The following is a 23,169-nucleotide window of genomic DNA, read 5'->3' as shown; positions in this document are numbered from 1 at the left end:
ATTTAAAGTAAAAATAAATTTTGAAGCGGTGGTCATATTTAAAGCATGATGATTTAGCATGATGGTCTAAATGATGCCACCATATCCCCCAAAATACAGTACCACTGAATCTGATAATTTAGTTCCCAATCAAAAGAAATGAATAACACATGATTTCTGAAATGTGGTTTATTGTTGTAATTCTTCTCCAAATACAAATGGAGAGGATAGATCTATGCACCATAGGGATCAGTATCAAACCCATACAGACATAAAGAAGTGATGTTAACATGTTATAGTAATGAGGGTACAAACTCCTCATACATCATTTTGAAACCGATTGCTTGAAATTCTGTTTTGAGATCTTCAAGAGTTGAAAATTCTTTCACATCAAATGTGGGTAACCTGCATGACACATATAGGGAAAACAGTTATGGACCTTCATCTACATTGCACTAATACTGTACAGTCATTTCACAAACATTTATCATGACAGGGAAATGTTTTGTAAAAAAAAAATGCACTGGTTCAACTTTCCCATTATCCTCAGCAGAGCAGGTGTACTGCATTTGCAAACGTATTGTTGGACTACTAACACAATTGTCATTAAAGGTCACAAGTAAGGCCTTAACTGTTGGAGGCCGTCTGAAAGAGGAGTTTCACAGAGGACTCTCATCATTTTCTCCTTGCATCTTTTACCAGATGAATCCACATCCACCTTTGCTGTTTTCTGTAAATGTAGATACTCCTGAGGTGGAGATCATAACAGGTACATTTCTGATTTGGAACATCACCAACCTCAACTATAAGAATGTTCCGAATCACATATATATTAATAGGCACAATATATATGTATGTAATAATACAATATACAACTATTATTATTAAAGCTATGGGATCACTGGAGAGAGATGAAGAAAGAATTTCAGTGTAAATTCTTGTTTACCTTAATGTTTTCTCTTGCTCCTTGTAGGAGAATTAATATGATTCTCCCTAAGAAGAGTCTTCCGGTTAGGTCCAACTCTGAAGTAAATTTTTCAATGAGTTTAACATATTTAGTCTTTGCCCTCATGTGGTCCAAATGCAACAGAGCAACCCATGTGCCCTGTTCATCTTTTTGTGTCGGTGCTATGGTTGCTACCGTCATAAAGCCTGAAGAGTTCTCCTTAAACCATGAAAGTAGTTCGTGAACCATTGGATCCGGTTGTAACTCCACCGCCTTCTTAATCAAACTCTCCTTTATTGACTGACACTGGTGTCGGGACAAGTCTTCGGAACTGACGCTGATAACTGGTAGGCACCGCGGATACTCCGGGGACAGATGGAAAATAATGTTTAAAGGAATTCCCTCCACCAAAAGTTTTACGCGGAACACAAATCCTTTATCAGCTGTGAATGATGAGAAACAATAAACACACAAATGAAATACGCCGGAGGAAACTACACAACAGTCTATCAATCAATTATTATTATGAATCTAGAATGTGTCATGTTGCAATAGTAGGAATGTCACAAGCGGAGCTTCATTCACCTGATTCTTCCAACAGTTCAAACTCGTCCTTTCCGCAGTATATCGCAGACAACACGGACATTTCGTCAGCCGCAACTTCAGACATTGTAAATATTAATACTTCACATTTACTCCGAAATTACATTATTGGCTGAAGTATGCAAACACTGAACCTTCGTTCATGATTTTGTTTCTTCTTCTGTTGAAATATCCTGGCATTGAGATTAAACTTGGTGCTGTAGTATAGGCTACTGTCATCTAGTGGCCAGTCTAAGCTACATCTAACATTCAGTCAAAAATAACATGAATGACTTGAGGATGATAGAAAGCTAATCTTCTCTCTAAAAAATGTGTAAAAGCTAGTAGGGCCTAATATGCAATCAGTGGTGCCAAGTAACACTCCAGAACCGTTTACCCTCAGAAGCCCATGAATCAGGCATGTCAAATACACAACCTCATGTATACAGTATATTTATATATAGAGAGAAGATGAAAGTATAGAGGATATACAGTATCTATACACACATTATTTAAGTATATAATTTATACACAGGTGTGCACACGGTATTGTTGCATCTATATGTATATAATATACATATATTTAAATTTGCTTTAAAAAATGCCTCTAGGTACCATCAGAGAGATGGTTTCTCTTGCGTCATAAGCTACAACTTTAGCCTCTCTGAACTCTTTTGGGTCTCTTGCTGTGGCCAAAGTATCCATAACTATCTGGATGTTTACTCACATTTGAACAGGTTTTCAAGAGTTTCATCACTAGTCTGTAATCTCACATATCACCAGCATCACAAACAGCACTGAAGCTTTTGACTGTTTCAGCACTAAAAGCCTTGTGGGTCCTTTGATTCAGGGCAGCTTGTGTGTGCCCGGCTGTGCCCTGTATCCCTGCCAGTGTTGGTGCTGTTGGTGTCCATTCAGAAGAAGTGCAGTGGTTTGCCCAGTGTCTTCTACATGCTCCACCTAACCATCATGGACCTAATCTTCAACACATACACAATTGCTGCAGCACCCAACTATTTTGTCTAGCATGACTACCATTTCTTGAAGACAGCCGCATTCTCTGATTGTTTCAGCATGAGTCGACGACTTCTGTTTACATGAAAATGAAGTACAGTCGATACAGAATAGTTGTCTGTGCATTGGTCTAGGTTCTACACTGGATTATGGGTTGATATATTTATTACTTGGATATATATTTGCCTTACGTTCGCTTGCTCTTTCAGCTCCAATCATTTCCTTCTGTAATATCTCCATGCTCCATGCCCTCAGAAAGCCGGATCTGTCTGGAAGGAGTGACATCCACTGACTGAGACAGAGAGCTATGTAGGTAATCAACAGCCTGGTCACCATCATAGTGTCTTACCTCCCCCAAATGGTTGCATTCGTATTTGCCTGGTACCCCTGAGCTGACAGATGTATTGTGATGTTTTCTTTTCAGTTTCTATCACTTCCACACCTGGGAGGTGAGCATGGTTTTGAATTTTTCAGGTACAATATTCTGCACAGTTTTTGCATACAAAGAAAATGTTTCAATGTGGAGCCATGTTTGGCCTTTTGATCCTTCTTTAAATATAAAAGTCCCACATGAGCATTTTTATGGAGTTAGAATAGTATAATAGTAGTAACATGTATTTTGTACTTCACAAATAAATGTCATGTTATACACAAATTAATTTCCTGATTCACATATAAATGTCTCTCGATTCACAAATGTAAATGCTGTTACATTTATTTACAGACTAATGCATTGCATGCATTTATTAACCACTCCCCATTTGTGAACATCCCTGCATTTATTTGTGGATTTTGTAACTTACCAAACACGGCTTGATCCACAAATGTCTCTTACATTTTCAGCAAATCACATAAACGTGAGGTTGAGGGTATGATTGAATGTGACCACATTGTGTTACATCTGAGCAGTGTCCAATTAACTGGACACTTGCCAGCATCGATCTTGGATCGTTGTATCACCATACATATCACCTTTTAAAACATCATCTGTGTAATATTTTGTTGTTGTTGGAGGCATACTTTATAACATTTTGTAATAGCTTTGATATTTTGAATTGATGTTTTTTGTATTACTCATTGATTGTTTTACATTTAAATTTGTATTTTAAACTGATAGTTGTGTGTAATGTTTAATTTATAATGTTTTGTAAGTCGTATTGGACAAAAGCGTCTGCTAAAAACGTCAAGCATTAATCCTAACATCATAGTCTACTAAAACGTCTGCACTATTTACTCCATTGTTTACTGATATTAAGACAACATTGTTCACACGATTTAAGTTAGCCGTTCGCACGTTTAAGACATTGTGGGCAGGTTTAATTAGATCGAGCTCATAATGTAGGCTACCATAACGTATGCGCGATTAAGTTGAACGTGCCCACAAAGTAAGACAAAAAAATATGGTCCCTTTCGGGCTCCGTACTAAAGTGTAACTCAAAATGAGTCATGAAACCGAATCGTGATAAATCGTAAAGGACAAGCTTTTCTGTGATTAAATGTGCATTGTCGCTATTGACTGTAGGTGCAATATTAAAGACGTTTGTAAATTGTCAACATCCCAAAATTCCAAATCCTCCTGAAATGGCACAAGGATCCAATCAAAATATATTATTTGTGTCACGTGACTGAAGTCTGGAGTTTTACGTGAAAGGAACTATGGAAAGGAAGCGAACTGAGGGTGCGAATGCCCTGTTTGGATGAGTGAAGTTGCTTCTTGAGTTTTTTTTTTTATTATTACTTCTTTCCCTCTATATATTTTTGTACTTTGTGACTGGAATTTTTGGTGCAATGTTTGATAAACGTGAGTATTTTAAACTTTTTACAAAGTAAATCGTTTGATACTTAATTCTACTTAGATAAAAAGCGTACCGACTTTGAGGCTAATGTTGTTAATTGGGAGACGGCAGGTAACGTCTGTCCTAATACTTACCTAGTGTTAATGATTTTCGATATCAGAGAAATATCTTATGAAAGTAATTTAGTTATTGTCTGAGAAAAAGAGTAGATCTCAGTAGGCATACTGGTAATGGGTATACATAGACGTGGGCTTAAATTGTGCCCCTCTGTATTTTCTCCTGGACAATTTCCTAAACGCCTACTCCGTTAGCATTATGTTAAATAAGAGGGCTAGTTTGTCAAATGTAGGTTGCTGTAAATCGTTGTTCAGAGATGATCCCGACTTTAGGATACCTGCTAAGAGGAAGGGTTTTGGCGTGAAGTCGCCAGACTTACTTGAGATAAGAATCATTGCATCGTTTGCATTCCTTCTGAGTTGCACATTCTCAGTAGTAGACGAATTGAGCGAGAACAAGCTTCTCGAGGAGGGAAACAGGTATGCTTAAGGTAACCATTTATGAAAAGCTGAAATATATTACAGCTGAAAGAGATATTTGGCTTGAGAGTAGCTGTAATAGTCAGCAAGACCATTGAGGACCTCGAGAATAGAACAGAACTAGTGTTCCGTGCGCCAGAATGTTAGACAGTTAAAGTACCCACCCATGTGAATGTAACCCATTTATGAAGGAGTCAGGTCTAAGTAATTAATAGTAGTAACGGTGCTTTCTGGGTGTGTATGAGTTCAAGTAAGAGGGTCTCGATTGAAAGTAGTTCATAGTAGATTATTGCTTTTTTTTCTTCATATACCACATCCAACTACTTGATGATTGGTGATTTTCATTGCTGAGGCCATCATCAGGACAAGATGCGGATGCTCCAAAACCACCATCTAGCCACTGCTATGGTCTGTGGTGATGTGACCATAGTATTATTTTAACACTTCTCCCTCTCCGTCCCTCTCCCCCTCCCTCTCTGTCCCTCTCTCTGTCCCTCTCCCCCTCCCTCTCTCCTCCATTCAGTTGTTTTGGATCACAACAGGCAGTGCCGGGTTCAAGGCTGAAAAAAACATATTGTGTCTGGGTGGTGACCGGCACCCCGCAGAGGGGGTTGCTGCAATGTTGGGGCCACACACTGGAGGCTCCCCCACACCCCCCCACCCCTGGGCCAGTGAGGACAGTGGGCTAGCTGCAGATTGCCAGGGGAGCACGACTAACCCTCCGCGAGGGGAACCAGAGTACATCATGCGGCTGGTGGAAGATCTGCGCAGGTTTGCAGCTGTGCTGCTGAGCCTTAAAGACGCCTTCCTCGCTGAGGGTGAGTGTTTCGGACGGGTGTAGCCAGCTCTGTTTAAATCCTCTCCCGACACGCTCTTATCGTGGATTTGTAGCTCTCAGGATTGGGATACAGTCCTAGTAAAAGTCCTGTGGATTTGATTTAAAGCCTGTGAGGATTGGTGTTTGAGGCCTGCACTTTCCCTAGTATCGATAGCATTCTCCCCAAACCAGAAGCATGTCTTTGTGGTCTGATGTGCACATTGTTTGGGATTCATGCTTCCCATAACCAGGCCAGAATATTCACCACAGGCTTTCCCTTTGCACCTCTCTGAGACTTTCATTACTTCACTATTATTTCACTCCTCTCATTATCTGTTCTACTATCCACCCCCTTCTCCTTTTTTTTCTCCTCTCTTTATCTATTTTTTCCTCTTTCTCTCTCTCTATCTGTTTCTCTTTCTCTCTATCTGTCTCTGCACTTGTCCTTTCTACCTTGACTGAGCTGGAGGGCAGAGGCATGGCTCCTAATGGGCACCACACTTTCCTCCCCATGTATTCTCATTATGTAAAATGGGTGTTTGCATGCATCCTAGTGCCTGGCACTGAAGAAGACTCTGGGTGGCCCTGCAGAGCAAAGGCTGGGTCGAGCAGGGCGTCCATCCCCGGCCATTCAGGGCTTGGTGCGATGCATGCCTGTGGTGCTGACCCCAAGGCCTGGCTCTGTGCTGTAAGAACTGAGGCCTGTCCCTGATGCCTGTGGCCGGGGAGCTTCCTGAGTGTGTGGAGGCCAATGGGAGACCCTAAGAGGTGGATTGAGAGGGTAAACATTCCTTGCGTTTTTCAGAGCTTTAGAGTGTAAGTATGTAATTGGCAGGATGAAAATGTAGCTGAAGCCAGAGATTTTTTTCTTGGCCTCTGATGCTTCCTTGGGTGACTACTGCATGACTGACTTTTTTAATTCATGATATTGTTTGTGTGCTTGTGTTTAATCTTTTCTCAGTATTGAGATGTGTTGTTTTTTGTTTTTGTTTGTTTGTTGATTGACACAAGCCATACGAAATGCTTGTTTGCAGGAAAGCTGGCTCAGTAGACTAAAGCTCAATTTATGGTCGTCCGTTTACGCAGACACGCAGAGCCCTCTCCGTCGCTGCAAACCCTCTCCGAGCACCTCTCCTAGCCTGACCTACACCTCCCAAATTTTTTTACTATCCGTCAAAATGACGGAGAGCCCACGGAGACCCCAGGGCTGTTTACCTTGTGGGTAGTAGCATGCTAACATTAGATAGCTGGCTCAGACACCTCGCAAATCCCCTCAGATGTATTTTTTAGTTACAATAACACGGTTTTTACATTGCACAGTGTCAATTTCTCTGTATTTTTTTTTTAAATCGAAGCAAAAAAAAGTCAAACAAACAACTTTTATGTACAAATATGACCATTTACGGAGTTTGGTCCACCATGTTTTTTTTTGTATTGCTTTGCGACACCCACCAACCAACCGAGAACTATAAATGTTCACAAGTCCGTCGAAGCAACTGCGTGACCATGCAGTAACGCAGTCGTAGAAGTATAATGGCACCTTAAAGGTCTCCTAAACAACACAAAGTGACTGTCCTGTGGAGAAGTACTTCCATGTGTGCCAAGTCTTTTATATTTCATACTGAAATTGGCTGCAGATATTCCATTTGACTAACTGTGTTATATACTTCTGAAACAAAGTTTAATCCAGTGAAATGTAAAGAACTTTAAGCCCTTGGCTGAATGAGTCCACGTGTGCATGAAAACCCAGCTGTGTTTACCGTGCACCTGTGGTCAATGGGTTATGGCTCGAACCACTGGAATGTTGCAGTGCCGTGAATAGCTGTGGTTGTATTCCCCTTTCTCTGTGTTCCCCTGTCTCAGTGCTTTGCCTGTCGGTCTCTACTGTCTGTTTTCCGTGTGCTGTGGTCACAGTCCATGTTTTTATTCTCATGCTCTCTCAGTGTTGTCAGGTTGACTGAACATGTAGGCATTCCCTCTTTCTCTCTGCGCTCTTATTTTGTGTGTAACACTCTGCTGGTGCTTACAGTTTGTGTTTACTTTTTGAACATGTCTGTCTGTTCTTCCCTGTCTGTGGATACTTTCTGTTCTCTGTCTGTACTGTTATGCTTACAGTTGTGTCCTGTCACTGATTGCTGAGCTTGTTATTTTTACTTCCAATACTTACATTAACAGCATATGCCGTCTCTGTATGCTGTGTTTGTAGATAGGTTTGAAGTGTGTGCTGATAATACTGATGAAAGGCCCCTCAGCTCAAAAGTGGTTCAGAGAGACAGGTGTGTGTGTGTGTGTGTGTGTGTGTGTGTGTGTGTGTGTGTGTGTGTGTGTACGCTCACGAGGGATGTTTCTTACAGCTGGATCTGTCTTTTCTTCTTCTGTTTCAATGGTAGCTTTAATCTAGGCTTAGTTTCTTTCAAGAAGAGGCTCTAAGGGCACTCTGAAGATGTGCTTGCATTCTGTTTCACCTGTAAGTTGCTTTAAACAGAAACATCTGCCAAATGAACAAATGTTGCATAAATAAGTACAAATCCACATCTAAGATACAAATGTAACACTGGCTCAATCTACTTCCTCAAACTTGATCTTTCCCCCGTGTCTCCTGTGAATCCGGTAGCAGTGTGTGATTGGCCTGCGCTGAGAGACTTCGCAAAAAGGTTTCTACCTGATTTGCGTGTCAATGATGGTTGAGATGAGCTGAGAACTGACCTCATATTGCCCGTCATGCTCCAATCTCAGGGCCCAATCTCATAGACCCAACCTGTTTAGTCAGTGTCACTGCTCCAATCACCTTTGCAGAGGTTTCTGGCAGCTGGCATGATTGATGACATGAGCTGAAGATGGATTAACTTCTTATTACTGACTACTTCTACCCTGTCAGTGCTGAGGAATTCTCCGTGACCTAGTTGCTTGAAGCTTCCGTGCTTGTAGGTCCTCATGCTCGGCTTTGTGTTCCGATTTCCTGTTTCCCCACCTGATTCCCTCTACCTCATTTGCCCTCTGTGTGCTCTGCAGCGCTGGCTGTGTTGTGACAGTAGAACAGAGAGTAGGAAAAGAGGACAGGGCCAAGACAGGGGACAGGACCGGTTTCGTATGCAGGGATGGTGCCGTTCTGAGACAGGCTCAGACAGGCCGTCTGATTACCTGCCGTTGATGGCGGAATGCCAGCAGTCACTGGTCACAGTCCGCCATGGAGTCTGAGGCAGTTTGTGTACCTGGCTACATTTCCATCAACAGAGTTTTCAGGTAATGGAAAGAGGCTGTCATAGTTTGGGTTTAGAGAATATAGGATTAAAAACAGTGATATAGGATAAGGATAGTACGTCTAAGAAGGAGCTAGAGTTAGGAGTTGAATGATCGATTCTCCCTCTTTCTTTTCTCCATCTGACAGCAGAAGTCTGTTGTCACCCTCTAATCCCTGAAAAGAAAGAATAGTCTGGTGGCCCATGCCCTTTTACACTAAGCTTTTACAAACCTTGGCAGTCAACTCCCTGTGAGGGCTGTTTGTGTGTGTGTGTGTGTGTGTGTGTGTGTGTACACTGCATACCTCTGACTGGGGGAGGGTGGAGTAATTATGGGTGTCAGCAGGTGAATGTGGTGTTAACACTACAAGTTCCACCACTGCAGAAACACTGTATCATTTCACACATACGTCATTCTTGGTTCAAGGCTCAGGTTTACAGGCGTTCAATAGACCTTCCTCATGTTTTGTGTGATTTTCCTTTGGTTACAGAAGAGGATATTTGAATAAAAGGGGATGGGGTTTTGAGGAAACACCAAAGTTCTTGTTAATAAATGATGGTTCCTCAAAGAAAGGCTTTCTTTGTGAGGCTACAAACTACCAATTTCTTTTTATCACTCATTCTTTGTTTCTCTCTTAACTCTAAGTCTGTGTTTCACATTCTGTTTGACTTCTCCTCAGAGCAATATGAGTGAAACAGAGTGAGCGTTCTTTCTTAAGGAAAGGAGGCCCACTGAGGACTGGAACTGAAAGCTACAGTATGTACAATATGTGAAGTTCATTTTTGTCTAATGTTAAATGTGTCTGTCTCCCTGCCCTCCCTTTTTGACCCACCCACCCACCAGAGGAGCCAGCCAGCATGCATCGTGTGGTTCAGGAGCGACTGACGGAGCTGTTGGGCATCCTGAGGGCCATCATCGCCAAACACCCAACTCTTAACTCCACCCACATTCTCGGTGCCACGGGCAACCTCATCGCTAAGGTCAAAGGTCAGCATCCCAGCCACCCTCCTCTTCGGCCCATAGTTCGTTCTCTTCCTCCCTCCCTCCCTCCTCATGTCTCTGTGCTGTGCCATGGGGCCATGTACGTGCACTGTAGCCTCACTGTAGTCTCTGCTCAGAGGCTGCTCCAGCAGAAACTCGATCCCACAGGTGGTGGGAGTTCCTCTGTCCGCCTCCTGCTCAGGAATGTGGTCCTGAGAGAACCGCGGCGCTGCTTGCATTCCTGCAGCTGTGAGTGGCTGCAGACTACATGGCTGGTCTCAGCTACAGCTCTCCGTCTCCACTTGGGGTGTGTGTGTGTGTGTGTGTGTGTGTGTGTGTGTGTGTGTGTGTGTGTGCACGCAGCAATCCATAGGTAATCTTTCCATCTGTGTATGTGACACTCACTAGTTCCTTGTTCTCTCCACACCTTGTGTGTTGTTTGTCACAGGTTTCTTTTTTTTTTAAAGATTTTTAGATTAGATTGAAATTGGTTTTGGTCCTTTGTGTATTGGAAACCATTCATACTTTGCCATTTCTCATCCATGGTAGACGAGTAAGGGTACGAACACACCAAACACGTTTCTAAAAACGTAGACGCTTCAAAAACCCTTGGCAAAGGGCACCAGGCTGTTTTGCCTATGGTTTTGCCCGGCGCCTATGAAGCGGGGCTGCGTGCGCAACCAAATGGGCTGAGTGTGACATTGATGAGCGGTGCACCTCAACGCCTTGCGCTGAAAAGTTGAGAATATTTCAAATTTTAAGCGCACCTAAAAAACACTAGAAAGACCCGACGCGCGGCAGATAAAAGGTGCACACGAAAGGCGCACCGTACCATAGGAAACAATGGATTTGCTAGTGTCACGTTTTTAGAAACGCGTCTGGTGTGTTCGTACCCTAAGAGTGAATATGTTCTACAAGGTCAAGGTAGCTCTGACTCTGGTAAAAGGAAGCTTAATGACAAAATAGACTTAAGCGAAAGACACGTAGTAAAGTGTACATCGGCTTTCAGGAGTGTAAATCTACATGACTGATAGACGTAAGTGTGTGCTCTGGCATGACAAGTCAAAATCAAATAATCCATCCAAGCACTGGATTCCATTACACTGTCTAAAGCCCAATTTATGGTCGTCCATTTACGCAGACACGCAGAGCCCTCTCCGTCATTGCAACCCCTTTCAGAGCACCTCTCCGTGGCCTGACATCACCTCCCAAATTTTGTAACTATCCGTCGAAATGATGGAGAGCCCACGGAGACCCCAGGGCTGTGCATGGTCCAACCCATGCTGTTTACCTTGTGGGTAGTAGCATGCTAACATTAGATAGCTGGCTCAGACACCTCACAAATCCCCTCAGATGTATTTTTCAGTTACAATAACGGGGTTTTTACATTGCACAATGTCTATTTCTCTAACTTTTAAAAAATCTACAGAGTTTGGTCCGCCGTCTTTTTTTTCATTATTTGTTTGCGACACCCACCTACAGACGGAGAACTATAAAGGTTCACAAGTCCGTTGAAGCAACTGCGTGGCCAGTCGTAGAACTCAGTCGTAGAAGCATATTTCGGCCTTAACTCTCTCGACAGCAGAGTTTCTTACCACTCTAGATCCCGTTCTCTGAGGTGTCTGTTTGTTATGTCTTTTGTTCCTGCTGCCACACACACATACACACAGACACACACACACACAGGTGTCAGGTTTCTTCATTTATTGATTCCTCGCCTCTCCCTCATCCTCTGCCTGTGGTGTGTGTCTCAGTTCCTGATGTGGTCCTGTACACGGAACACTGGCTTGTCACCCACGCAGCTTTAGATGGGAATATATCCAAGAGCAACTCTCAAGGGCATTGCAAGGAATAAAACAGCCTGCTTCTAATGTTCTATTGGTCTAATGTTCTTTTGACCATTGGCATATTACAATATTGTATGTAAGGTTAAAATTTAGGGTACATTTGTTGCTTGAAATAACATTGACTTATAGTTTGTAGTTTTAATTTTTTTGAACTGGCACAAAATCTGCAGTAGTTTTATAAAAATATTGTTATTTTGCCATTTGATGTCATGTTTTCAGGAGGTCAGCTTGATTGTCCTGAGGAAGTTTGTCTGAAAGCCATGTTGCATTACTCACTTTCCCCAGGCGTGAACTTTAAGGAAGTCAACAAGGAAAACAAAGAGACTATTTTTGGCGACATACACACGTCCATCGACTCCCTGGCTTTCACCTTTGGCAATGTGTGAGTGAGCCGTTTAGTCTTCTTTCGGTCTTTTCTTTTCGGCCGCGTTGCTTGTTCACATCACGCAGGCTCGACGGCAGCAGAGCATAGCTGCCCTCATGCTGCCCCTCTCTGTCTGACCAGCGTATGCATTCCCCCCTCCCTCTGCAGGGTGTCGGACTTCCTGATGGGAGATGTGGACAGCACCTCCAACTTGGGGCTCAGCAAGAGCAGAAGTTTGGTGAGTGGCATCTCTACCATTTAATTCACCCTTCACTTTATTCCTCTCTGTCTAACCAGACTCATCTCCTCCTCCTTCTTGTCAAGTTTTTTTTTTCTCTCTCTCTCTCTCTCCCCCCTCTCTCTCTCGGACACCAAGGAGGAGAGAGGCAGTGTGGGGAGTAAGTGGAGAGACAAGAAATGTGAGCTAAAGAGAGAGAGAGGCCAGTGATGGGTTGACAGGAAAGAAAGAGGGGATAGAGGAGAGACATGCTAGTGTCTGTGGTAGAGGCATCAGAGCCACTGCCTGTGAAGGATGAAGGAGTTGTTAAAAAGCCTCTAATTCAAATAATGGGTGTTACTGCTAAACACAGGTCTAAGTCTTGTGCATGTCATAAATGGTGTGTGTCTGTGTCTGTGTGTCTGTGTCTTTCCAGTCTTTCGACAATCTCACCGGTGATGCAGGGGAATATGGTCGAGTCCCAGAAGATGCAACAAGTGAGTGTTTCTCCGATAGGGTCACGGTTGCCTTTTTTACTTCCTTACTTTCCTCTCTCAGTGTTTTTCATCTCTGCAAATGGAATGAAATGGTCTCCTCCCTTCTCCCCTTTTCTTCCTGATTCTTTCCCCTCCATGGAGATGATTTACTCCTACATCCTCCTGCTCTCTATTCGTCCATCTTGCACTCCCCTGCTCCTCCTCTTAGATCTCCTCATCCTCCTCCTCCTCCATTTCTCTCCAGCCTGCTACCCAGGGTTCCTCCCCTTGCCCTTGTGGTTTACCCCTTCAATGTTGACATTCCTGGGCTGTTTGAAATGGGAATCACACGTGGAGCTGTGTGTGTGTGTGCGCGTGCCTGTGCGAATATGTGGTCATCAATGAATGTATTAAGGAAGTATGTTTGTCAGTTAATTCTTGTGAAAATTCATGTGTTTGTTGTGTGTGTTTGTTGTGTGTGTTTGGTGTGCGCGTGTGTGTGTGTGTGCACAGGCCCACTGCCTGATGTGGATGTGAGCCAGCTAAAGAATGGCCGTGGGGTGGAGTCTGCTCTGCTCTACGCCAAAGCCTGGAGCAAGTACACTAAAGACCTGCTGGCCTGGGTGGACAAACACATAAGCCTGGGTGGGTCTACTTTTCTCTTTTTACTTATTTTCTCTCTCTCACTCTCTGGGTGTGAGTGGATGCAAGTCTATCTGCATGTATGATACAAGTTGTCCTTTTGTTGTCTTGTTAATAGATATTGAATGTGCCAAAAGCATGGCCAAGATGGCAGAATCCGCAAAGATGCTCTTCAGCCAACAGGTACTGATCTGATGCACTCATTTAGATGAGTAAGCCTACCCTTAAACCCTCAAAGTAGCAGTCATTTTAATATAAGGTACCTGCGTTTGTTTGAGATGTCATAGTGTTACCACTAGCCCTTAGTAACATCTGTATTACGCGTGCACAGACTGCCATAGATTCTGCTTAACACATAGTGAGACTGTCATTTCTTTCCTGTGTCCACTCTTGCAGGACTATATGCCATTTAGAGAGATCTATATCTCCGCCTTCAAAAAGGACATCGAGTACAGCCAGCTCCTACTGCAGACGGCGTCAGCCCTCCAGACCAATAAGTTCATTCAGGTGAGAGGCTAAGCGGTGGGATGTAATGTGTTACTGTCACATACTACTGTCACTATAATTGTGTTTGTTCACTAATGTGTCAATTCAGGGGTTTGTTATGTATTGTTTTTTTATTGGTGAGTATTGTATATGGGGTTAAACTTTAGGTCATCTGCGCGCCCATGCTCTTTTTGGTGGGATAGTCAGCATAGTCTATCAGAGCCATTCTCCCACACTTTAATGAGCTCCACTTCCTCCTCTCTTCTTTCCTGTCCTCCTCCCCCCCCCCCCCCCCCCCCCCCCCCCCCCCCTTCAGCCACTCCTGTCCAGAAGGACCGAGCTGGACAAGCTGAGGAAAGAGCTCAAGGAGCAGTGGCAGAGGGAGCAGAAGAAAATGGTACACACACTCTTAACATCTGCGCCTCAAGAGCTCTGAGCCATAAAAGTACACTCTCCAACTCTACACAAAACACAAATTATGTTCAGCATCTCTGTGCCTGACACACCTGGAACAACCTGCCTCAAATATCAAATCAAACTTTATTTATACGCCGCATTTCATACCAGGAGGTAACACAATGCGCCTCACAGAAGGAAATGGGGGTGCGGGGGGTTACAAACACTTGTATGAGACACAGATTTTCCAGAGGGATGAAAAACCATATCATGTAAGTGCAAACATATTACAAAGCACGCAAACATGTACAGCAGACCCAATACAGACCACTGAGAACAGATAAATATTACAGAGAGTGATAGGCGAGATTAAAGAGGTATGTCTTCAGTGCATGTTTAAAGGTTTCCACCGTTTCAGCCATTTTTAGGTCTTCTGGCAGAGTATTCCAAAGGCTGGGAGCATAGAAACTAAAAGCTGCCTCTCCATGTCTGTTTGTCCTGGCTTTTGGTCACACACAGCTACATCGCAAGTAGTCATGCTTTCCACAGCACAGACCCTACACTGCCCCAAGCTGTGTGTCATCGTGCATGTCTAAGCCATTGTTTGAAAAGTGAGGTCCATTCAAGTGTTTACGCTCAAAAAACTTGGTGTTTGTACTCCGTCCTGGCTCTGTAAATGTGGAAACAAACCAAGTACACTATCCCAATCAATCCACACGCTGCTTCAGGAGTACGGAAGAGAGGGGTGTGAGTTTGATTGTGGACATTTGAGCTCAACAGCCAATCTTTTTTTTTTTTTTTAAGATTTTATTTTTGGGCTTTTTGTGCCTTTAATCGATAGTGCAGTGAAGACTGGGACAGGAAATGAGAGGGAGAAGAGCTGGGGAGTGGACAGGAGAAATGACATCGGGCCGGATTCGAACCCGTGTCCTCCATGGGCGTCAAGCCCGAATGTGGTCGGGGCTACTGCTTGCGCCACAGTGCCCCCCATCAGCCAATCTTTTGACAGAATCGTAGACCGTACCTTTCAGCTCTGCCCTCTTGTCTGTTTGCGCAGCACGAGACCGACGTGGCCATGAAGAAGGCCTACCAGCAGCAGGTGCAGCGGCGGGAGGAGTACGATAAGGTCCGCGGCGCCTCGGGCCGCACCGAGGAGGAGCAGGGCAGCGGAGGACGGCAGAGGGACAAGAGGAGGAGACTAGAGGAGGAGGCCCTGCTCAAGGTGGGACTTCATTGGAGTGCTTTGCCACCGGGAGTTGCTCATCATGCTTGTGAAATACACTCGCCGTTTGCTTACACAATTCCCGTCCATAGCTGTTGAGATTCACGTCCTGTGGATTTTAGTGGCGGAAAAGCAGAATCTGTCTGCATGCCGTTTCTGTAAAAGTTGGTAAAAGAGAGAATGTTATGCAGGGTCCAGATTGCTCTCACTGCTCATACTGTAGGAAGCCTAACATGGGGCTGAATAACAACATAGTGTGGACATTTATGTACAAGGTTTACATTGCCTCTGTTTTACAGGGGTAAGCTACATGACTGATGGTTTAGGCCTGTGCTCTGATTTTCAAAAGTTTGAGATATAATCAATGTAGCCATGCGATTTCTGTAATAGTGTAAAGCATTAGAAAGCACAATATAGTGATACTGATACTGGCATTTGTACACAACATCCGTAGTGGTATTGTGTGTTTGTGTGTGTGTGTGTGTGTGTGTGTGTCTGTGTGTGTGTGTGTGATTTGAAAAGGTTGTGTTAATAATGTGTTGGTGCTTTTGTCCCTCAGACGGAGGAGGCGCAGGAGCAGTATAAGGCGTGTGAGGCTGAGGCGGAGAGCAGGAGGGTCGCTCTCGCCAGCACCCAGACCAGCATCCTCACACAGATACGAGAGCTGCTCTTCCAGTGTGACCTCACACTCAAAGCGGTTAGTCTGCAGGCTGTTGGACGCATGACACACACACACACACACAGAGTAAGAGATATTAGCATGTCTGCCATCAACGCCCTCATGACCACACATTTCAAGGAAGACTTCCTCCTAGTTTAACCAGACAAGCTTGGCATTTTTGTGGGTAGACCTTTTAGAGATTATTTTCACCAACATTTCGATTATTCATTCAGCGCTTAACGTGTGGCTTGGTATTGTTTTTCAAAAGCGCCGTTTGACATGATTCAGTTCTATGTGTGCGAAGTTTTGTAATGTAAAACAAATCACCATTAACATGTACACGTTATATCGTATATGTATTTGTGTTTGGTTGTGTCTGGCAGGTAACGGTGAACCTGTTCCAGCTGCAGCGAGCGCAGTCGTCCTGTCTGCCTGCGGCGCAGCACAGCCTGAGCGAGCGGGCCAGGCGCTACCAGCCCGGTCAGAACTACACCCACTTCCTCAGCAGCCTGCCCCGCGAACATACACACCTCAAGACGCGCTCCTATGACCTCACCAGGTAAGACTAGCTGTTTCCAGCTCTCATTCAACCGGTTCTGTATTATTGTTACCGGACCTTTATTCATACCGCATGGCGCCTGTCGCCAACGCTTTCGTTTTCAGGAAGTATGAGGATCAAATGTGCTCTCATCATTGCATGTATGTATGTGTGTGTTTGTTTGTGTGTGTGCATTTGTGTGTCTGTGCAATGTGTCCGTGTGTGTGTGTGTGTGTGTGTGTGTGTGTCTGTGCGATGTGTCCGTGTATGTGTGTGTTTGTTTGTGTGATGTGTCCGTTTGTGTGCGTGTGTGTGTGTGTCTGTGCAATGTGTCCATGTGTGTGTGTTTAATAGCACGGGCTCCAGGGATGAGGTGGACGGTGATCTGCGGAGCGCCCCGCGGCGGAGGGCCAGTGGAGGAGACTTCACCGGCGGGGGAGGAGGAGGCAGTGACTCTGAGAGCGCAGGAGGCAGCAGCGAATCACACTCTATAGATTCCCCAGTAGCCAGCCCAGGTGCAGCCTCACATACTCACGTACAGACACACACTTACACACACACACACTCACACACACACTCACACACACACTCACACACACACACACACACACACACACACACACACACAGAGTTACTACTTGCTTTACAACATGTTTAAACCACACCAAAGCTGATACATACATAAAAACATATGTATACACACACACAAACTAAGTCAAGGTGCTAAACCACACCAAAACTAATATACACATTAAAAAACATACACACACACACCTATTATGTATGATACAACTGCGAGAGCAGTGGAAGTAACTGTGAGTTGATAACTTGCAGTAACTATGGGCCGAGGACTCCCCAGAACACCCTCCACTGGGACCATGTCATCTGCAGACGACCTAGATGTGCGAGATCCAGATAACGGTGAGTGTGTGTGTGTGTGTGTGTATACCACACATAAAGAAATAGTGAAAAGCTAATAGTGTAATGTGAGGGACAGCTAGACAGTGTTATCCAACTCCAGACACTGTGAGATGTATGTCTGAAAGTGTTTGGTCTGGGCAATGTGTTTGTGTCTTGCAGGTCTTGGAGATGGGCCGGGTGAGCTGACGAGTTCTCCTGGACCCTTCCAGAATGTTCAGATGTCCAAAGCCGCCCAAACACACCGGCTGCGCAGACTGCGAGCTCCAACTAAGTGCCGCGAGTGTGACGGTCTGGTGGTGTTCCATGGAGCAGAGTGTGAGGAGGTAGAGAAACACACACACTTCACTATTTAAGTCCACATTTCAAAATAAATATTCAAAAGAACATAAATTGTCCGTTTCAAACATGAGTCATACAGACACACAGACACACAGACACACAGACACACAGACACACAGACACACAGACACACAGACACACAGACACACAGACACACGGTGTATTTTGCTCTTTAATAGTTTCCTTGGTTTATTTTTTCCAACTTAATTTCTTTTGTGATTAGAGATTAACTGGGATGATTCATATCTCTTTTGCTCTTTGTGCTTTAGTTTTAGTTTTACCTTTTTAGTTTGGAACAGTACAATTCTTGGGATGAAATGGCTATGCAAATCTCTCAGCAAAGAATCTCTCAGCAATTCTGCACTAACTCTAAAGAACACAAAGACTACTAGTTCTGCTGTACGGCCTGCAGAGCTCTGCAGCAGCAGCAGCAGCCGCAGTGGTGTTGTGTAGTAACTGTTCTCTGTGCTCTGTCCTCAGTGGTGTTGTGTAGTGACTGTGCTCTGTGCTCTGTGGTGTTGTGTAGTGACTGTCCTCAGTGGTGTTGTGTAGTAACTGTTCTCTGTACTCTGTGGTGTTGTGTAGTGACTGTACTCTGTGGTGTTGTGTAGTGACTGTACTCTGTGCTCAGTGGTGTTGTGTAGTAACTGTTCTCTGTACTCTGTGGTGTTGTGTAGTGACTGTACTCTGTGGTGTTGTGTAGTGACTGTACTCTGTGCTCAGTGGTGTTGTGTAGTAACTGTACTCTGTGGTGTTGTGTAGTGACTGTACTCTGTGCTCAGTGGTGTTGTGTAGTAACTCTGTGCTCTGTCCTTAGTGCTCGCTGGCGTGCCATAAGAAGTGCCTGGAGGCTCTGTCCATCCAGTGTGGCCACAGGAAGCTGCAGGGGCGTCTGGCTCTCTTCGGGGAGGACTTCGCCCAGGTGGCCCGGGGCAGCCACGACGGGGTCCCCTTCATCATCAGGAAGTGTGCGGCTGAGGTGGAGAGCCGAGCGCTCACCCTGAAGGTGAAGCTGCTATATGTTTTTTTGCTACATGTGCCCCCAGTGCAGTCCTTTTTCAGGCAGCCATGCTGGTTATGGCCTCCAGTGTGCCGAGTAGGGGAGGTTGCTGTGTGTACCAAAGCTGTGTATTGTACCACTGTATAGTTTGTCCTGTTCTGGGGCTGAATTGTGCTATCAATAGAGATGGACTGTAGTCTGAATCTAGCTGAGTTTGGGTAGTGTTGCGTTACAGTGTGTTGTGTGGGATGTCTTGTGTACTTCAGACTGTGTTGTATACTGTATGTCTTGTTGTGCATGAGTCCTACAATTTCTGTGTAGCTTGAAATAAATTGCGCAACTAGTGCTGCCCTCCAATAGATATGTACTTTCTGATTTTGTATGCATTGTATTGGAGTCGGTCTGTGTCGTGTGAGATTAATAGCAATGCCATGCCCTCTCTGCGTGTAGGGTATCTATCGTGTGAACGGAGCCAAGTCGCGCGTGGAGAAACTGTGCCAGGCCTTTGAGAATGGCAAAGAGCTGGTGGAGCTGTCAGACCACTCCCCTCACGACATCAGCAATGTGCTCAAACTCTACCTGCGCCAGGTAAACATCACCTCAGGCACACAGTCACCGCCCCTTCCTGCAGTCTGTGCACAACACTAAATCTACCCGAGGCATGCACTCTTTGCAAACATGCCTAAGGCAGGTTCATTATAAAACCTCTACATCCAACAGGGTGTGTAGTCAAATTCCTATCTGCAGCAGTTAAACTATGCAAATCTTTCCCGCGGAAAGTTATACACTAGGATACAGTGTGCCAAGATTAATTGCATAACTTATGCCAGGCAGCCGTGCAGAATATAGCTAAATGAAATGCTGGAGATCGTACTGACTGTAGTGCATTTGTCATACGCTGCAGCTGCCGGAGCCCCTTATACAGTATCGTTTCTATAACGACGTGATTGGGATCGCCAAGGAGACTCAGAAGATTGTGATGGTGGAGGCAGCCGCTGAGCATGAGTCGTCAGGGAAGACTCTGAGTATGGAGGTGCAGCGTGTCGTCCTCAAGATGAGGGACCTGCTCCACCACCTCCCCCCGACCCACTACAGAACACTACACTTCCTGTTGGCCCACCTGTACAGGTGCATGTGTACACACACACACACACACACACACACACACACGCGCACACACACATACACACACACTGTGCATACACACAAAATGGCTTCTGAAGAATACTTAAGCAATACACCAAGTGCTACACATAAATTGTGTAACCTGGCAGGGTCCAGGTACTGGCCCAGCAGGTACAGCACTATAGAGTGTGTAAGTCTCACTGCCTGAGGCCATAAGAGACATGCTAGCAACAGACTCCAGCAGCCTTGGGTTTTAGCCTTCTTCCTAGCAACACCTAGCAACAGGTTCAAGTCCTGGTAGGGGGCTCCACCTGAACACACATACAACGCACACTCACATACAACGCACACTCACATAGACACGCACACATACAGTGCACACTCACTTACAAGCCATTACAGTATATGTAAGTGTATGCTATGTGCATTTACACTGTAGTGTGCACTTCCCCTGCTCATGTTTTCCTTTGATGGTGTTTCCCAGGGTGTCGGAGCAGGAGGAAGAGAACAAGATGAGCGCAAGCAACCTGGGTATCATCTTCGGGCCCACGCTGGTCCACGCGCGCCAGACGGGAGCCGAGGTCTCGCTCTCGTCGCTGGTGGACTACCCGTACCAGGCGCTGGCCGTGGAGTTGCTGATCCGCTACCACCAGTCCATCCTGCCGCTGCCCTTCACCTCCCCGCCACAGCAGGGTCTCCGCAGGAACGCCCACTCACTGCTCGACATCAAAGAGGTCAAGGGTTACTGCCAATACGCACACAGTTTAAACACAAAATGGCTGCAGTGAGAGGGGCAGACAGTGAAGAGGCTTCTGACGAATGTGAAAGTTTACTTGGAATCAGTGCTAGCTGTCAGCCAATGCTGCTGTTGGGTGACTGTACAGCAAAGTAAAAACAATTATTGTATACAGCAAGTTTTAATTTACCTTATTGGCATATAGCCTGACTACTATATATATATATATATATATATCCCTGTCGGGGTGGTGTTGTGTGGTGTGATTCAGGTATTGCTCATGTCGTGTTGGTCATGTTAATGTGTAGTGTTTGTGTTGTTTCAGACTCAGCCCAACAGGGGGCAGCACCGCCACTCGTGTTTTTCCCCAGAGGTGCAGCTCTCAGACGGGCTTCAGCAGGAGACTGGTGCGTCCCACCAAAGCCAGCACACTTTCTTAATGGCTACCATTATGTTAACCCCATTCCACACCCCCATACCTATCTATCTATCTATCTATCTATCTATCTATCTATCTATCTATTTAATCTATATTAAAAACATCACAATATATCATCTTGCTTACAGTATCGCAATATATCACTATTGATGCATAACCCCTGTATCTTGATGCATATCGTATCGCTAGATTCTTGCCAATACATAGCCCTAACCATGATATTGTAATTTTTGTATGGATTGTGGATCATGTTCCATTATTGACAATGATACATTAAGTTACACTTGACTTTGCCTCTCATCTTCTTAAAACCATTTTTCTCATTCTCCCTCTCTCTCTCCCTTTCTCTATCAATCTATCTCACTTTCAGGTTTACTGAGCCCAGGCAGGTTCAATATTGAAGGCCTGAGGTCTGGCGGATCAAACAGAAGCCCGGTAATGATGCGATCCCCGCCTGCACTTCTTCAGCGCGTGCCACTCCGCCCTATGAGCATGCCTGTAAGCGTGCCCGTCAGTGTGCCCATGACCACACCAGTGAGCGTGCTCGTGGAGAGGCGGCTGCCGCCTGCCATCCCTGATGCAGACACCAACACGCACAAAGATGGCAGCACACAATCTGAGCCCAATGCAGGAATGGGCCCAAGCATAGCAGCAGACCCAAAGCAAGGCGTAGGTGGGGACACATGCAAAGGCACCGGACCAGATGAACAGCCGGATGGAGCCAAAGTAATGGCCACAGACTTGAGCTGCGCAGCCGGACCAGGCGCAGATGTTCCAGACTCGGGCTTGAAAACGGCAGAAGACACGAACACAAACTCGAGCGCAGGCGTCAAGGCATCGCAAGTCCACGGCACAGTTCTAGACACTCAAGTGCTGCGTCGGACGTGGGAGAAGGAGTACCGGCCCCCGCTTCTCACTCCCCGCACGGCCATGATCCTCAGCAACCTTCCCCGTCCATCTGCTGACACCACCTCCCCCTCCTCCATCACCAACACCGCCACCACCACCTCTAGCGTCGTCACCATGTTTCCCCGCAGCCCTTACTCCGTGAGTGTGGGGCATGGGGGCCCACCGGTGGTCTTCCGAGCTCCACGGACTCTGCACCCCCCGGTCGGAACTTTCTACCAGCCCCCACAGACTCCGAGTCCCACGGCAGTCGACACTTCTCCTGCTTCCACACCCAGCCCCTCCACCCCCACCTCCCCCCCTACCTCCACCACCACCAGACAACGGCTCCGGAGCAGCCTGCAAGAACTGGAGCCTCGAGAGGCCCACTTCGTCTGAATACACTGTTTGTGTCTGTGTGTCTGTGTGTCTGTGTGTCTGTGTGTGAGAGAGAGAGAGAAAGAGAGCGAACATGTGGTGTGTAAGAGCGTGTTTGTGAGAGAATTCTACATGACGACAATGCCAAGTGAGCCAGCTTAAACCCATGCCATATTTCAGCTGGGTCCAACCCTCAGTCAAGCCACTATGTTTTAGTCATATTCTCATGTTAAGTGTTCTTATGAAATGTTCTGACAAGGTTTTTCTCACAGGGTTTTGTTTGTGTCTTCTCCGTCAGCATCAATTATATATTAAGGAGTTCAGATTTATTTTATTATCTAAAACATATGTTATTGTATGATGTACCAAAACACTAATTGTTCTGTCAGGCTAAACTGCATTCCAATGGTATGCAATACAGTTGCATTATTATGATAAAATGTACCTTTTATATTTTGTATTTTGGTATGAACTGTGAATTAATACATGGAGTTACAACAGACTTTGCCTCTCGTCCTTTTAAAACCATTTCTTAACATGAACAGTGAACATACAGTGATGTGAACGCACCAATAAACTAGTCTCAGAAACCGCCCCAGCCATGAC

The 23,169-nt window shown here is 45.2% G+C and overlaps 2 protein-coding genes across 5 annotated transcripts; one reads left to right on the top strand and one right to left on the bottom strand.

The window, feature by feature from the left end:
* Positions 1-153: 153 nt before the first annotated feature.
* rwdd3 (RWD domain containing 3) lies at positions 154-1,737 on the bottom strand. Of its 4 annotated transcripts, none has more exons than XM_012839567.3 (4): positions 1,511-1,737; positions 926-1,368; positions 612-709; positions 154-384 (listed from the first exon to the last, which is right to left on the bottom strand). In XM_012839567.3, the coding sequence occupies exons 1-4, from the start codon at positions 1,593-1,595 to the stop codon at positions 273-275; spliced, it is 738 nt and encodes a 245-aa protein (XP_012695021.1). In that variant the 5' UTR covers positions 1,596-1,737; the 3' UTR covers positions 154-272. The 4 variants fall into 4 exon arrangements, with proteins under 4 accessions (XP_012695021.1, XP_012695020.1, XP_031431130.1 ...); XM_012839566.3 differs by having other exon boundaries at positions 612-727; positions 1,511-1,729; XM_031575270.2 differs by having other exon boundaries at positions 261-384; positions 576-727; positions 1,511-1,728.
* A 2,434-nt stretch (positions 1,738-4,171) lies between these two features.
* Positions 4,172-23,065, top strand: LOC105910815 (rho GTPase-activating protein 29-like). Its single transcript, XM_012839563.3, has 22 exons — positions 4,172-4,322; positions 5,377-5,671; positions 9,754-9,897; positions 12,024-12,120; positions 12,271-12,340; positions 12,756-12,816; positions 13,309-13,440; positions 13,556-13,620; positions 13,834-13,944; positions 14,240-14,320; positions 15,377-15,541; positions 16,101-16,238; positions 16,586-16,761; positions 17,095-17,255; positions 17,575-17,661; positions 17,821-17,984; positions 18,818-19,006; positions 19,451-19,588; positions 19,905-20,128; positions 20,610-20,859; positions 21,187-21,268; positions 21,671-23,065. The coding sequence occupies exons 2-22, from the start codon at positions 5,473-5,475 to the stop codon at positions 22,582-22,584; spliced, it is 3,648 nt and encodes a 1,215-aa protein (XP_012695017.2). The 5' UTR covers positions 4,172-4,322; positions 5,377-5,472; the 3' UTR covers positions 22,585-23,065.
* Positions 23,066-23,169: the final 104 nt, after the last annotated feature.

The sequence above is a fragment of the Clupea harengus genome, chromosome 10 (genome assembly GCF_900700415.2).
Source record: "Clupea harengus chromosome 10, Ch_v2.0.2, whole genome shotgun sequence".
NCBI classification, from domain to species: Eukaryota; Metazoa; Chordata; class Actinopteri; order Clupeiformes; family Clupeidae; genus Clupea; species Clupea harengus.
The sequence above is the reverse complement of the archived record's forward strand: the minus strand, read 5'-3'. Positions and strand labels throughout refer to the sequence as shown.

What these genes read in the sequence shown, in the direction of transcription:
- LOC105910815 (XM_012839563.3), top strand. Translation starts at nt 5,473, where the DNA reads ATGTTGGGGCCACACACTGGAGGCTCCCCCACACCCCCCCACCCCTGG. An exon ending in CCTCATCGCTAAGGTCAAAG is followed by an intron (nt 9,898 to 12,023) that starts GTCAGCATCCCA and finishes CACTTTCCCCAG; the next exon opens with GCGTGAACTTTAAGGAAGTC. An exon ending in AGACCAATAAGTTCATTCAG is followed by an intron (nt 13,945 to 14,239) that starts GTGAGAGGCTAA and finishes CCCCCCCTTCAG; the next exon opens with CCACTCCTGTCCAGAAGGAC.
- rwdd3 (XM_012839566.3), bottom strand. Translation starts at nt 1,595, where the DNA reads ATGTCTGAAGTTGCGGCTGACGAAATGTCCGTGTTGTCTGCGATATAC. An exon ending in GAGCAAGAGAAAACATTAAG is followed by an intron (nt 728 to 925) that starts GTAAACAAGAAT and finishes TCTCCACCTCAG; the next exon opens with GAGTATCTACATTTACAGAA. An exon ending in CTTTCAGACGGCCTCCAACA is followed by an intron (nt 385 to 611) that starts GTTAAGGCCTTA and finishes TGTGTCATGCAG; the next exon opens with GTTACCCACATTTGATGTGA.